This window comes from Salvelinus sp. IW2-2015, unplaced genomic scaffold (assembly GCF_002910315.2).
Source record: "Salvelinus sp. IW2-2015 unplaced genomic scaffold, ASM291031v2 Un_scaffold1794, whole genome shotgun sequence".
NCBI classification, from domain to species: Eukaryota; Metazoa; Chordata; class Actinopteri; order Salmoniformes; family Salmonidae; genus Salvelinus; species Salvelinus sp. IW2-2015.
This window is the reverse complement of record NW_019943167.1, coordinates 25,859-42,161: the sequence shown is the minus strand read 5'-3', so window position 1 is coordinate 42,161 and position 16,303 is coordinate 25,859. Positions and strand designations below refer to the sequence as shown.

At 41.4% G+C, this 16,303-nt stretch overlaps 1 protein-coding gene across 2 annotated transcripts in view; it reads right to left on the bottom strand.

The window, feature by feature from the left end:
• Window positions 1-14,213, bottom strand: part of LOC112071988 (ubiquitin-conjugating enzyme E2 E3) — a 60,470-nt gene extending 46,257 nt beyond the window's left edge. Inside the window, exons 1-3 of one of the 2 annotated variants that reach the window (XM_024139396.2) lie at window positions 14,082-14,213; window positions 12,667-12,886; window positions 11,256-11,306 (exon numbers count right to left, since the gene is read on the bottom strand). In XM_024139396.2, the coding sequence (XP_023995164.1) occupies window positions 11,256-11,306; window positions 12,667-12,875 (260 nt within the window). In that variant the 5' untranslated portion in view covers window positions 12,876-12,886; window positions 14,082-14,213. Of the gene's footprint in view, window positions 1-11,255; window positions 11,307-12,666; window positions 12,887-13,887; window positions 13,978-14,081 lie in introns of those variants that run through there. The other variant, XM_024139397.2, reaches the window with a different exon arrangement.
• Window positions 14,214-16,303: the final 2,090 nt, after the last annotated feature.

The window sequence follows — 16,303 nt, the reverse complement described above, 5'->3', positions numbered from 1 at the left end:
TGACATGACTAAGTTAGCCGTAGTTGGCAAACTAGCAAACAAGAGATAAAAACGTTACAAGCTAGTATGGTAATGAAACATTTACAACGAACAACTGGGTCGCGTCTATAGATACAGAACAAAAAGACTGAATGACTGGGTCGCGTCTCTGGCAAACGAACCGATAGAACAAATGACCAGCCAGCTTGGGTAGCAACCCTAGATTTACTGTATGTCTGGACTATATCTTGTGGAAGGATGAAATAGTATGAATAAATTCATCTAAATAACGTTTTAATTAAAATACAGTGCATTCAGAAAGTATTCAGACCCCTTGAATTTTTCCACATTTTGTTACATTACAGCCTTTTCCAAAAAGGATTAAATAAACAATTTTCCTCATCAATCTACACAAAATACCCCATAATGACAAAGCGAGAACAGCTTTTATTTATTTTTGCAAAACAGAAATACCTTATTTACATAACTATTCACACCCTTTGCTATGAGACTCGACATTGAGCTCAGGTGCATCCTGTTTCCATTGATAATCCTTTAGATGTTTCTACAACTTGATTGGAGTCCACCTGGACATGATTTGGAAAGGCACACACTTGTCTATATAAGGTCCCAAAGTTGACAGTGCATGTCAGAGCAAAAACCAAGCCATAAGATCGAAGGAATTGTCCGTAGAGCTCCGAGACAGGATTGTGTCAAGGCACAGATCTGAGGAAGGGTACCAAGCCAGAGCATCTCTGGAGAGACCTGAAAATAGCTGTGCAGCGACACTTCACACCCAACCTTACAGAGCTTGAGAGGATCTGTAGAGAAGAACGGGAGAAACTCCCCAAATACAGGTGTGAGCTTGTAGTGTCATACCCAAGAAAACTTAATAAACAAGAAAACTCAAGGCTGTAATAGTTGCCAAAGGTGCTTCAACAAAGTACTGAGTAAAGGGTCTGAATACTTATGTAAATGTATTTTAATTGTATTTTTAGCTAAAGAAGAAACCTGTTTTTTCTTCGTCATTATGGGGTATTGTGTGTAGATTGATGTAAAAATGTCATCCATTTTAGAATAAGGCTGTAATTTAACAAAATGTGGAAAAAGTAAAGGGGTCTGAATACTTTCCGAATGTAAATCATTATTTGAATATGTTGGTAACCCGGTGTATAAAAGTGATAATGCCCTCGAAGCCGGTGTTTGGAGGATATATTGGCACAGTCTGCCGGCCTTCAACATCGTCTCGGGCATTATAACTTAAATAACACATGGCACTTAGTTTCTATTCAAAGCCAATTACAGTATGGCGAGTGCATGCAATTTTTAGCATGTGTATACGATCCCAACGGGAATTTAACCCACGACACCACACAGGATCACAGGTATAAAGTGTTATGACAGGACAGAATAACCTTCTTAGCAGTCTTAGGAGTGAAGGGGGGAGGGAGGAGAGTGAAGGGGGGAGTGAAAGGGGGTAGAGTGGAGTGAAGGAGTGAGGAGGGGCCCTACATGTACTGTGGCCTACATGTACATGGAAACAATGTTTCACTGGCTGACCCGTCAGTAATGCAGGGTAGAATGTCCAAGACGCTCACTACAGCTGAGAAAGTAACAGGGCAGATAACTGCCAGCAACATGACTACCAACTAATTCTGATTCATATCAGACATAGGCATCAAACCTTAATTTGATCATCTTGGATGAACAGGACAATGATAGCAGCATCATATTTCTTCATAGTCCACTCTAAATGCACTGCTTCATCTAGGTGTAATAATGACAAGAGAAATAGAATACTTGTCTATGTTGAGGGGTATGAGTTTCTCTGGTTGACTATGGTCTATACACTCTTTGCAAAAAAAAAGTTGCTATCTAGAATCTAAAAGGGTTCTTTGGTTGTCCCCATAGGAGAACCCTTTGAAGAACAGTGTTTGGTTCCAGGTGGAACCCTTTCGGTTCCAGGTGCATGGAACCTAAAATAGTTCTACCTGGAATGAAAAAGGGCTCTACCTGGAACCAAAAACGGCTGTCCTATGGAGAAACCCTTTGGAACCCTTTTATCTTTAAGCGCGTAGCATACACACTAACAATGCTTCTTTCCCTGATCTCTTTCTGAACTACAGTATGCTAAATGCAAAGCAGATCACTAATCACAGAACTCATTTACCAATTACATACAAATTAGATTGTATGAATAAATAAATGGAACATGGATAAATAAGAGAAGGCTTTTTCATAATTTTGATAATATCCCTAAATTATTCTTCAACAGTATCCCCCTGGAAACCAGATGAAGAATAGGATTGATGTTTTCCACCTGCTGTTTCTGAATAAGAAGAGAGCTAGGGACGGACAGATGGTGAAATCTACCCCGCCATGCAGAATTAACAATCAATACACAAGACAAGCAAACAACAAGAACAGCTCCAACGTATACATGGACCTAAAGTTGGGAATTTGAACCACACAATTGTATCTTTAACAAAATCATTTAAATTACTATGTATCCTCTATTTTACCAGGGAAGTCACATTGACATTGACATCCTCTTTTCAAGTGAGCCCTGACTGGATATGCAGGGCAGATACAGATGGTTCAATCCATTTTCTAGTGCTGTTGATGGTTGCTTTTTAAAGTCAGGTGTTGTTAATACTGTATTATAAACCCTGTAGTGTAGTAACCTATTCACCTCCATCTAGGCCTACCTGTCTACACATCTTTATATTCAAAATTGCAATGTTAACAACCGATCATAATATAGTCACAAAACCACTACTTTCACACTCTGGGCTTCCCTCCCTCATAAAGAGGAATCTGATAACGATGCATAATAAGGTGATTGAATATGCTGCCCCCCTCTCTCTCCCCTTCCCCCTCCCTCGTGCTCTCCCTCCCTCTCTCTCTCTCTGTCTCTCTCTCGCTCATTCTCCCTCTCCGTCTCTCTCTCTGCATCTCTCGCTCGCTTCCTCTAACACCTCTCTCTCTCTATCTCTGCAAATGTATTGATTAGTATGTATAGCGGACGATTTAAGGGCTCCTGACCAATTCTGCTGTTGTGTGTGTTTCTGATCTTTTATTGTACATAATGTTTCCGCCATTGTTTCCTATGACTGAAAAGAGCTTCTGGACATCAGAACAGCGATCACTAACCTCGATTTAGTTGAAGAATTCTACTTCAATGACTCGGCCGCACAGGACATACTGCTCATCTGGGACCAGCCCCTAATCCACGACACGCGGAAGAGGAAAAGACGGAGATACATGGGGGCAACCTGATGAAACTACGTAGGCGAGTAAATAAACCTCCTCTACCTCTGTTCTATTGGCGAATGTGCAATCATTGGAGAACAAACTAGACGAGCAACAAGAACATGCTCATCAGAGGTAGCGCTCCTAGTGGCCAGTGATTTTAATGCAGGAAAATTGAAATCGGTTTTACCTAATTTCTACCAGCATGTCACCTGTGCAACTTGAGGGAAACAAACTCTAGATGACCTTTACCCCACACAAAGAGACGCATACAAAGCTCTCCCTCGCCCTCCATTTGGGAAATCTGACCATAACTATACCCTCCTGATTCCGGCTTACAAGCAAAAACTCAAACAGGAAGTACACTCTAAGAACAAAGGGTTATTCGGCTATCCCCATAGGATAACACTTTTTGGTTCCTGGTAGAACCCTTTTTGTCTCCAGATAGAACTATTTTGGGTTCAATGTAGAACCCTTTAGGGAAGGGGTTCTACCTGGAACCAAAAGGGTTCTATTTGGAACCAAAAAGGGTTCTTCAAAGGGTTCTCCTATGAGGATAGCCAAAGAACCCGGTTCGGTTCTAGATAGCAAAAAAAAAATCTGTGTACCAGTGACACGCTCAATTCAGAAGTGGTCGAATGAAGCGGATGTTAAGCTACAGGACTGTTTTGCTATTCATCCAATGGCATTGAGGAGTTCAACACGTCAGTCCCCGGCTTCATTAATAAGTGCATCGATGACATCATCCCCATAGTGATCGTTATACATATCACAACCAGAAGCAACGGATTAAAGGCAATATCCGCACTGAGCTAAAGGCTAGAGCTGCCACTTTCAAGGAAAGGGACACTAATCCAGCCACTTATAAGAAATCTTGCTACGCCCTCTGACGAACCATCAAATAGGCAAAGCGTCAATACAGGACTAAGATCAAATCCTACTACGCCGGCTCTGACTCTTGTCGGGTGTGGCAGGGCTTGCAAACTATCACGGATTGCAAAGGAAAACCCAGCCACGAGCTGCCTAGTGACACGAGACTAGACGAGCGAAATGCCTTCTATGCTCACTTCGAGTCAAGCAACACTGAACCATGCGTGAGAGCACCAGCTGTTTCGGACGACTATGTGATCACGCTCTCTGTAGCCGATGTGAGTAACACCTTTAAACAGGTTAACAGACAGATTACCAGGACGTGTACTCAGAGCATGCGCTGACCAGCTGGCAAGTGTCTTCACTGACATTTTCAACCTCTCCCTGACCCAGTCTGTAATTTCTTCTTTTCTGAGAGATAGGTTTCTACCAAGAACCGTTTTGATCAGAATAACTGCTTTTTGGAAGACACAGGTTCTTTGTAAGGCAACGGGTTCAACCTAGAACCTTTAACATCCTAAGAACCGTTTTTGGAAGAAAGGGTTCTTTGATGATTCTTTGGAAGGCAAGAAGCCTTCTACAATTAACCATATATCATATTTCCCAGCATTCTCTATTGTTTGTTTTACTATAATATCTGTATTTGTGCATGTATATTGACTGGTTGATACATTTTATGCTACACAAAGATAAATAACATACCGTTTTCTAAACTAATCCAACTGTTAGTGATTGGATTTATTGCACCCGTTACAGAGATGGTTGTTCCAGTTTAGATGATTGAGGTAGTCTCAGTATTCAAATCTTCCTTACTATGGCAGTCTTTCTGAATGCAGGTTGCGGGTGATTAAAACATTCCACTTGTTGGATATCGTAACTGGATGGATTCCAATTTGGAATTACACAGCACTTTGCAAGCCACCATAATGTGACTTGCAGGCCTGATGTGACCTGTAAACCAGGAGATTTCTAACACTCCTGTGTTAGGGTATAAGCTGTCCCTCAAAGAAAGGCCTTATGCTATATGTAATTACATTTTAAAGGATAATGAGGCTGGTGGAACCGTTCATAGAGGGTTCTAGGGAGAACACTCCAAAGATAAAATGGTTCTAACACCTTCATTAAGTTTGCTGACGACACGACGATGTCAGGTCTGATCAACGATGACGATGAGACAGCCTACAGGGTGGTGCCAGGACAACAACCTCTCCCTCAACGTCAGCACGCCAAAAGAGCTGATTGTGGACTAGAGGTCGACCGATTATGATTTTTCAGCGCCGGTACCGATACCGATTATTGGAGGACCAAAAACAGCTGATACCGATTAATCGGACGATTTTTATATATATATTTGTAATAATGACAATTACAACAATACTGAAATAACACTTTTATTTTAACTTAATATTATACTGTACATGAATAAAATCAATTTAGTCTCAAATAAATAATGAAACATGTTCAATTTGGTTTAAATAATGCCAAAACACAGTGTTGGAGAAGAAAGTAAAAGTGCAATATATGCTATGTAAAAAAGCTAACGTTTAAGTTCCTTGCTCAGAACATGAGAACATATGAAAGCTGGTGGTTCCTTAGAGTCTTCAATATTCCCAGTTAAGAAGTTAGGTTGTAGTTATTATAGGAATTATAGGACTATTTCTCTCTATACCATTTGTATTTTATATACCTTTGACTATTGGATGTTCTTATAAGCACTATAGTATTGCCAGCCTAATCTCGGGAGTTGATAGGCTTGAAGTCATAAACAGCGCTGTGCTTCAAGCATTGCGAAGAGCTCCTGGCAAACGCAGGAAAGTGCTGTTTGAATGAATGCTTATGAGCCTGCTGCTGCCTACCACCGCTCAGTCAGACTGCTCTATCAAATATCAAATCATAGACTTATTTATAATATAATAAACACACAGAAATACGACCCTTAGGTCATTATTATGGTCAAATCTGGAAACTATCATTTCGAAAACAAAACGTTTATTCTTTCAGTGAAATACGGAACCGTTCCGTATTTTATCAAACTGGTGGCAACCCTAAGTCTAAATATGTAGGCTTAAAAAAATATACTTCTGTGTATTGATTTTAAGAAAGGCATTGATGTTTATGGTTAGGTACATACGTGCAACGATTGTGCTTTTGTTAAATCATCACCCGTTTGGCGAAGTAGGCTGTAATTCGATAATAAATTAACAGGCACCGCATTGATTATATGCAACGCAGGACAAGCTAGTTAACCTAGTAATATCATCAACCATGTGTAGTTAACTAGTGATTATGTGAAGATTTATTGTTTTTTATAAGATAAGTTTAATGCTAGCTACCAACTTACCTTGGCTCCTTGCTGCACTCGTGTAACAGGTGGTCAGCCTGCCGCGCAGTTTCCTCGTGGAATGCAATGTAATCGGCCATAATCGGCATCCAAAAATGCAGATTACCGATTGTTATGAAAACTTAAAATCGGCCCTAATTAATCGGCCATCCACATTAATGGAGAAACATATTCTATTCTTATTTACAATAAAAGTGACTCCAAAATGACACAATAGATTTTTTACCATTAATATTAACAAACAGCAAATACATCCTACAGATGTGTAGAGTCACAAGCTTGATGTAGTCATTGCATGCTATGAGTATGGGACCAAATACTTACATTTTTACTACTTTAACACACATATAAGTGAATTTGTCCCAATACTTTTGTTCCCCTAAAATGGGGGGGATTATTTACAAAAAGTGTTGACATTTCTAAAAAGTTCACCCGATATGTATAAAAATAGCCTTAAATTAAAGCTGACAGTCTGCATTTCAATCATTTGCTGGAGTACAGAGCCCAAAAAATGTAATAAATTGTCAATACCTTTGGAGCTCACTGTATGTCCTTTGATCATAAATGTGTATGTTTATGTGTGGTCTGACAAGCAATAGTAGTGTTTCTCAGTGGGGAAATATTGGATGGTATTGGACGGTAATATATGTCTGCATTACTATACAATATTATAGGCATAAACAGGGACATAAAAACCAGGATATCCCTCATCCATCAGGTATAAAAAGTCTTTGGGTTAATGATTAATAAAATATAATATAAAATGTTTATTTTTCCTAGAGGGAATTAGTCACTGGCCAATGTGGACTAGCAGAACACAGGCAATGTCTGAAATAATCTGTTTAATAATGGCATTCAGTCCATTAAGTCTGTATTTTTTGCACTTGGATTAGTCATTGTAATAATTTAATTTGGGGGGTGCTTATATTTGTCCAGTTACACACTTGTGGGTGGACACTTGTACAAGAGTGTAATGGATATGTGTTTCATTGCAAATCCCAACTCCCCCTGAGACACCTGCTGGGAGTGGGGTCATGGCCAGGTTCACCACATCCCAACTCCCCCTGAGACACCTGCTGGGAGTGGGGTCATGGCCAGGTTCACCATATCCCAACTCCCCCTGAGACACCTGCAGGGAGTGGGGTCATGGCCAGGTTCACCATATTCCCAACTCCCCCTGAGACACCTGCTGGAGTGGGGTCATGGCCAGTTCACCACATCCCAACTCCCCTGAGACACCTGCTGGGAGTGGGTCATGGCCAGGTTCACCATATCCCAACTCACCCTGAGACACCTGCTGGGAGTGGGGTCATGGCCAGGTTCACCATATCCCAACTCCCCCTGAGACACCTGCTGGGAGTGGGGTCATGGCCAGGTTCACCATATCCCAACTCCCCCTGAGACACCTGCTGGGAGTGGGGTCATGGCCAGGTTCACCATATCCCAACTACCCCTGAGACACCTGCTGGGAGTGGGGTCATGGCCAGGTTCACCATATCCCAACTCACCCTGAGACACCTGCTGGGAGTGGGTCATGGCCAGGTTCACCCATATTCCCAACTCCCCCTGACACACCTGCTGGGAGTGGGGTCATGGCCAGGTTCACCATTGTCCAAGCGAGCGCATGGCAGCGATTGGCCGGGTTAAGTGCCTTGCTCAAGGGCACAATGACAGATTTGTGTGTGTGGGTATGTGTGCACGTGCGCATGTGTGTTACTTGATAGTTGATAATGCAACCGAACTGACAACAGTGAACTAGGCTAGGTCAACCAACTGAAACCAGACCCGGGTACCTTTTGTCTTTCTATGATATGTCCAGGCCAGGCAGTGCTGCTGAAATGTGATGCATTATCATCAAATTAACGTAACATCCCAGGCAGCCTCCAGGTAAACAACGCACTGCGGAGACCGAGTCTGCATCCCAAATGGTACCCTATTCCCTATACAGTAAACTACTTTTGACCAGAGCCTCAAATGTAGTGCACTATATAAGGAATAGGTTGCTATTTGGGATGCAACCAGACTGACTGACTGTCCTACTAATTGAAAGGAAAATCATGAGCCAGGGATGGAGCTGATATATAGGCATTGTGGGGTTATTATCTCCTTCTGCTGAGAACACACACAGGATCAGGGCCCCCCCGTCCATTTTATGATAGCCATAATGATCTGAAAGGCTAAACTGATCCTACATCAGCACTCCTACTCTGAGAGTGCACAGCGCAGAGCAGAGGATCAGACCATGAAAGGCCATCAAATCCCTGCATTGTCAATGACCATTATCAACGTTGTCTCAGGAATCGTCTCAGGAATCCCCTAGTCGTGCCGCGGCACGATATCGATCCCCCGATTTTCTATTCAGAAAGACACACGGTGTGGGCTGGAGCTCACCAATACCGCATTACCACAACAGGAAGCGGAGGAGGAGCACACATTCACCCACAGACATTAACCACATCTTGCTGATCAGTGGTCCATATGATCCACGTCCTCACAGGGACACAGTGATCTAATCTACATCTCAGTGAGGCAGTCTTGCATGGCGAAGGTTAACTTAACCTATGCAACATGCAACATCAGCGTTTTAGACAACAGAATGTTTATCCAAAGTAGTTTCTGATAAATGGCTCTTGACTAAAGGTAGCAGAAACAACGTCTTTGACACCCCCCACTAACTGCTTCCATTTTAAAACAACAAATGTGGAGTCAAAGAAATTCATGTCGGATCTTAGTGTGATATTGTTGCAACATGAATCATATCACACGGCGGCTTAAGAGAGGGTCTTTCAAAGGGTCAGTGGGCACAGTGAGGTTTGTTTAACAGGAAATAATTAATGTTTGCAGCCCAATAGAGGGGTGAAGGGGCTAGTCTAAAGAATGCCAACCCCCCCCCCCCCACCCCCCCCTTTAAACCCCGGGTCTAGAGAACAAACCAAAGACCATATGTCATAGTGCTGCTTCATGAATAAATCCTAGAAGGAAAATCCCGGGCCAGGGTCAAGTCATTAGAGCTAACCGACTTCATGAATGAAACACATATTCGGAGGGATAACTCAAACTCTATGCAATCCAAATCATTTGGTCACTGTGTGTAATTTCTCCTTGGTTGAAGACATTTAAAATGCAATAAAAAAACTGTGAAAATACCCTCTGCCGGTATCTGTGCAACACTGGTTAGATTAAAGAATGATTGCCCACCCCAGTAAGCAAAGTATTGTAAAGTTTATCAGGTTGCATGACAGCTATTCAATTACAGGAGACTCAAGACTGACAAAATGGCATTCAAGAATCTTTACAAACAGAACACAAAAAATACCTCACAAAAACTTGTTTCATTAAATTAACAGCAAAAAGAATATAAAGCTAAATTCCTCTGCGGTCATCAAAAACATAAAATCATACATTCACTAATTAAACATAATTACACTGAATCTGCAGCATCACATCTGTTTTATAAAACAGATACCTATGTCAAATCTGTCTTTTTATTTTTTTAATGTAACATTTATTTAACTAGGCAAGTCAGTTGAGAACAAATTCTTATTTACAATGACGGCCTACAACGGCGAAACCCTGATGACGCTGGGCCAATTGTGCGCCACCCTATGGAACTCCCAATCACAGCCGGTTGTGACACAGCCTGGATATAAACACATATCTATGTCAACTCCGATATAAACACATATCTATGTCAACTCCGTTATAAACACATATCTATGTCAACTCCATAATAAACACATATCTATGTCAACTCCGTTATAAACACAAATCTATGTCAACTCCGTTATAAACACATATCTATGTCAACTCCGTTATAAACACAAANTTATAAACACAAATCTATGTCAACTCCGTTATAAACACATATCTATGTCAACTCCGTTATAAACACAAATCTATGTCAACTCCGTTATAAACACAAATCTATGTCAACTCCGTTATAAACACATATCTATGTCAACCCCGTTACAAAATATGGAATATAAGACAGTCTGCGTAAATGCAGCATCTGTTGCATTATTAAAAACATGACAGTGCAAAGACCAGAGCTAAACATAAATGATTTAACACATCAAAAACCACCACACCAGACTTTCCTCTCAGTCTCTGCTTTGAAGCCTAGCATTGAAATAATACAAATGTCCTATTACGACACTATAATAGTAATACAATAAGTAAAAAGAACTATCTGCAACAGTTTTGTGTGACAGTAGAACACATAACAGGCAGCCTTAAGGCGTCTGTCTGTATACTTCACAACCAAAACAGTTCGGCAGAGTTTGTGCATATATTATGACTACATTTTGTGGCGTTTTTGTTCGTTTTGGACTTCGGCTATGGTTTTTACAGCTGTTCGGGTACACAACATTTTTTCTGGAGGCAAGCCGAAGTTCGGAGACGAAGTCCACGCCCCTTCTTCGGTGATTGGTCAACAGTAGAAATTCTTCAATAAAGTCTTTGTTGTCATTCAACGGGAGACGACTTATTTTCATGCACATTTTTTTATAGAAAAATACTGCACCAAACATCTTAGTTAGATGTAAAATTGCACGACTAAGATCTCTTCGGCAAAAACTGCAAAATTTATGACAGATTTCTTGTGTTATCTTAGATTAATTATGACTATTTTGAGGAATAGGAATCGTTTTTCAAGCGAAGGTCTTTTAAGGGAGGATGCAAGCACACTCCTTCAGTTCGACTAGCCGAGTTCGGCTAGTCACCAGCCGAACTGAAACATGCTGACGCCTTTAAGCCTTATCAACAAAAAGAGCATAAACTGAGAATATGAATGAATATGAAATCTTTGCCATACCTGCAGTTAGGTGGTGGATCTAGAGTGATCTCAGCGAGCTCCTTCTGGATTCTGTGGAAGAGAAATGAGAAATGTGTTGAAGCTGTGAGAAGAGGGCTGTGAGAGGAGAATGTACAGCACTACACTGGAGGGATGAACAATACACACACTAAAAACACTATGAAGTCAACAGACTTGTTTCTATCGTGGTCTTTGCTGTCAGAGAGAGAGAGAAATGAGAGAGGAAAAGAGAAGCTGTGAGAAGAGAGTTTACAGCACTAGACTAGAGATTTACACTGCCCTCTACCAGCGATGCTCTAACTGCACGCCCCCCCCCTCCCTCCCTCTCCGCTCAGCACAGCTAACATGGCTGCTTCCTCTTTGTTCTCCCAGGCAGAACCCGAAGCCCAGAACAGCAAAACTTTCTCTCCTTCGTTACTCCCTGTCCGTTTACCCCAACACAACCCTCTCACCCCCAGCACAAAGCTAGCCCCCTCACCTACCATCCCGCCGCTCATCCACTCATTCCAGTCACTTTTAGCACAAAATATTTTCTTTTAAAGCTTATATGCAAATGAGGTAGAGAGGGAGAGGGAGGGGGGAGGACCTTGGGTATATTTGACAGGGCCTTTAAACAGAGAGCTGCGTAGAGTGCTGTTACTAAAGCATTATTAACGGTGTGTAAGGGAGAAAAGGGGAGGATTTTGACATACTTGCCACTCAATACATTTGTATTCTCATCTACTGTTAGTACTTGATACATTTTTTAAGACTATTGTGTAGACAAGTCAGTTTCTTTTTGAAGCTCAGATAAAATTGCATCCAACTGCTTTATATTTATTAGTTGGACGTTAAAGTGATCATTCTCCTCTTACCAACACTAAATATAGTTGCATAGGCCTAATAAGAGGAATAGGACATTTGTCATAAAAATACTTTTGACCATTTTCTCCCCAAACTTAGAAACAGTTTTCTACAACCAAACAAACACAGGTTGCAACACAGGAAAGACATCAACTGTGAGTGTGAAAACACCTATTTTACAATACTCAACCATCACAAGTATGTGAACTCAAAACAATTTATCCTCAGATACGCTAAGTTAGATGTGAACAAGTAATATTAAGTCCTGCTCTGCTCCTGTAGCCTAACTTGACAAACTATGCATATCCAGCGACAATAGACCAAGTAACCAAATAAAGGCATTACTATGATAATGTAGTTGCATGGCTGTAGTTTTTAACAATCTTATTTGGCACAAGAATAAAAATATTTCAAAAAATAAATATCGCTCCTTTGTGTCTCAAAGGATTAAAGCATTATAAATGAACCATAAATCATTCATTAGGCTACTCAGTTTAGCAGAAGGATCATGTAGACTACAGTATCCCTAATTGTAAGAATACAGTGATTATGATAATGAAGCCATTACCTTTTAGCACTAGTGGACAACTTGGCGGTAGTCTTACTGGATAATTTGGTGGGTTTCTTCTGTTGCTGAGGAGGTGTGGGGGGCTGCTGTTTCCTCTCCTCTGCCTCCTCCGGCTCCGGCACCGCCGGGTCTCTCTGGTCCGCATCAGAACTACCACTGCTGGTGCTTGGACTCTCATCATCTGACCGCCCCTGTCTTTCACTGGACATTTTGATTCCCCCTAAAAACGAAAGACAGAAAAGTTAGCAAACTGATCAATGCAATATAGGCTAGCATCTATAGACCTATAGTCTTTCACTAGACATATATTTCCCCATAAAGAAGAAAAGATAGACACTTATTAAGTGGATCTATCAATGGGATACATACATACAGAGAGAGAGATGCTGCTCATCAGACAGGTAGGTTATCATACCTCAACTTTACATCATTCTCTGGACTGGTAGACCCCTATGTGGGTTGGTCTTTGGTTCGTAGCCTACATTAGTATTCATTTCTCAGAGTCTGTGTCCTGCTGTCGACTTACATGGTTGGATGTTGAACATTACCGTCTATTCATCAAAAGTTGTTTATAAACAATAGCTATAGACTATTTATAAATAAAATCCACTAGAGTACTTAATTAAAAATCCTGTCATTTTGAAGGACAAACGATGTTCACGATGTTTCCATAATGGTCACACCACACGCCTATAGCAAGCTAGATGGTTAGATAAGGAGCACCAAATCATTCCATTAGCTCGGTCCAATTGACTTTGAATAATCCCCCCCACAGAACCATAACACGAGTGCAAATATTGTTAGGCTACATTATCGCAGCTCATTTGTAGCCTTGTCGTTAATAAAAGCAGGCTCGGATTCAATCATTGTGACTACTGACTAACGTTACTAGGCTACCTTCGTTTTGTGGTGAGATTCCCGAAGGCTTTATCTGTCAAAAGCCAAGCAATAGGGGAAAACAACACAGAACACTCAAACAGCATACAGTCACCAGCGCACGAATATTGGTTGGGAGAATGCGAATGAAGAGCTGCAGGGAAAACATAATTGCACCTATTTGCAGTAAGGGGGGCTCGCAAGGCATGCAGGCGAGCTAAATAAAACACAGCATGTTTCTCTCACTTTAGGAGAGCATTAATCGTATATACCCGACGACTAAGAGCATATTGATTATAAGTCATTTGACGCATTCTAAGGAACGATAAATGGTTCGAATCCGACCTTAGAATCCTTTGTAGAACGGAGAGGTTTGTTATGGTAGGAGACACTCCAGTATCAGCATGGTGTACCAACTGATGCATGAAGTCAGTTCCGAGCAAGCTCCCTCTAACACGACAGCGCTGAAAACACCAATAAAGGACGATCTTTCTCCGCCTAACCTAGACTCTCCCGGATCATTGGAGCTTCTTCTTTACCTTTGGCGTGGTCTCGTCTTGATCTGAGACGGGTAGGAGCGTTAAAAATCCGGTGGAAATGGAGCCGGGAAGACGACGAGCTCCGGCCAAGCTGTGGACATTGGAGAATCGGAAGGAAAGGAGACGCTGCAGTACTGGCTTGGAATCCAGGTGGCGCTGGATAGCGAGTGAGTCAATCGTTGCTTTGGGTCCATTGAGTCAAGGGGTTCGTTTTCACTCTCGCTTCCAAATGATGGTCATGGAGCAAACGGCACGAAATCAACTGGCTGTCACTTCTTGCAGTCCTCTGATATTCGTTTGAGTAAGGGAGCACATGTAGGACTATTGCTGTTTTGGAGATTCGAAACAGCAGAGGGGAATTACATAACACAGGATTGAACAAGGCTTGGTATGTTACTATTTGTATGTTACTACTATACATTGTAAATAAACAAGGCTGTAATAGTATATCTTTGGAAAAAGTTGAAAGTTGCTAAATACTTGTCAATTTATTACATATATAATAGGCCTATAACCTAATGTAATTGTGTTCTATCTTGGAACATGCATCTATTTTACATGAAATGTTAATAATTAATAGAATATAGTAAGTATCATCATAGAATTCATTTAAAATGTTCATCATAATTGGAGAATTGATTTTATTTGAAGTGGCATTTGAATAGGCTACTGTAGGTGCAGTTCTATTGATTGTTTACAGCACTTTATCATTGACCCATTCATTCAGAGGCAAAGGAAGCACATATGTTATCTGTGTGATATAGTAAACTATTGCTGGGTCTTGAACAGGCTCTGTCTCCGAGGCCAGGTCACACAGTTGTAGTTTGAGGTATGTCAAGGTTGAGGGCAGAAGCATGAAAGAATAGCCAACAACCTCAAACATTGGAATTGATTTGTGAATACCTCTCTGCACTACACACATTCAAATGAATGCCATGATGACAGCTTGGTTGAACTAAACAAATGAAAGGGGGCTCCAGGGTGTCAGGTGTCAACATGAAGAAGGCAGGAGTCAGAAGTAAGTCATACACTGTCATGGCAGGTTGGAATGTGCAGTTGTCAGCCACTCACTCACAGGGAAGAGAGGTGAAATCAGCTAAATGTTGTGCCTTCCGCAGCTCCTATAGGATGCATGTGCAAACAGGAGGAAGAGCTGCAACTCTTGACACGTGGCAGATAAACAGATAGTTGATTGCTAGAGGGGGAAAACACATTATCAGTGAATGATTTGCTAAGTACATGTCATGCCATTGTAATTACAAGATAGTAGACAAAAATGATACAATTGCTCAGTGTAGGCTTCAGTATCAGCTGCAACACACTTTGATGTCTCCTTCTCAGAATCTTTGATGTCTCCTTCTCAGAATCTTTGATGGCTCCTTCTTAGAATCTTGAGGGGAAATGAGAATGGAAAGATTGTTTGGTTTGGCTGTGTGGCTAGAGCTGGCTAGCGCTCCCCATGTCTCTCTCCCCTGAGAGAGGAGAGGAGAGGAGAGAGCAAGTGTCTGACGTCTGGGCCTTATCGTCTGTTACAGCGCGCTGACAACAGGGAAAGAAAAGGGAAACAGAGCTGCATGGATTCCTGATTTCCTATTGATGTCATAAAAGTGAAATACAAGGCTCAACTTACCCATGATACGAATCAGATGTACAGTATGGAGAGAAATCTAGAGCATAGAATAGAATGAACAAACGGTTACATTAGAGTAGATCGTGGTCCTCTGTAGCTCAGTTAATATTCTGAGATGGCACTGTACTGTACGGCTGCCGTTTTGCTAGCTCCAACCCAACTTTGCTATTTTGTGATTCCTTTGCCGTTTATTTTTATTTTATTTTCACAAAATGTATCTGCTATTTCTTATAACCAACAATAACTTTTGAATATCAGTTTGGCCGTTACTTACCTCAATTCTGGCTTCAACTTTGACTTTGAATCATCTGTCCTGTATTCTTTCTCTAATTTTGACACAATTTTGGGGGTTTCCAAGTGGAAACGGCAGTGGTACAGAGGCAAGAGAAGAGGAGTCCTGCCGAGGTTAAGGCGAAGGGAAAACCTGCCACCTCTTCCCTCCATTCTACTGGCCAGTCACTTGATAATAAGAAGGATGACCTCCGATCGCGGATTTGCTACCAACGGGACTCTGGTAACTGCAATATTCTCTGCTTTTCTGAAACATGGCTTTCGGACAAGATATCCCCCATGGTTATCCAACTCTACGGAT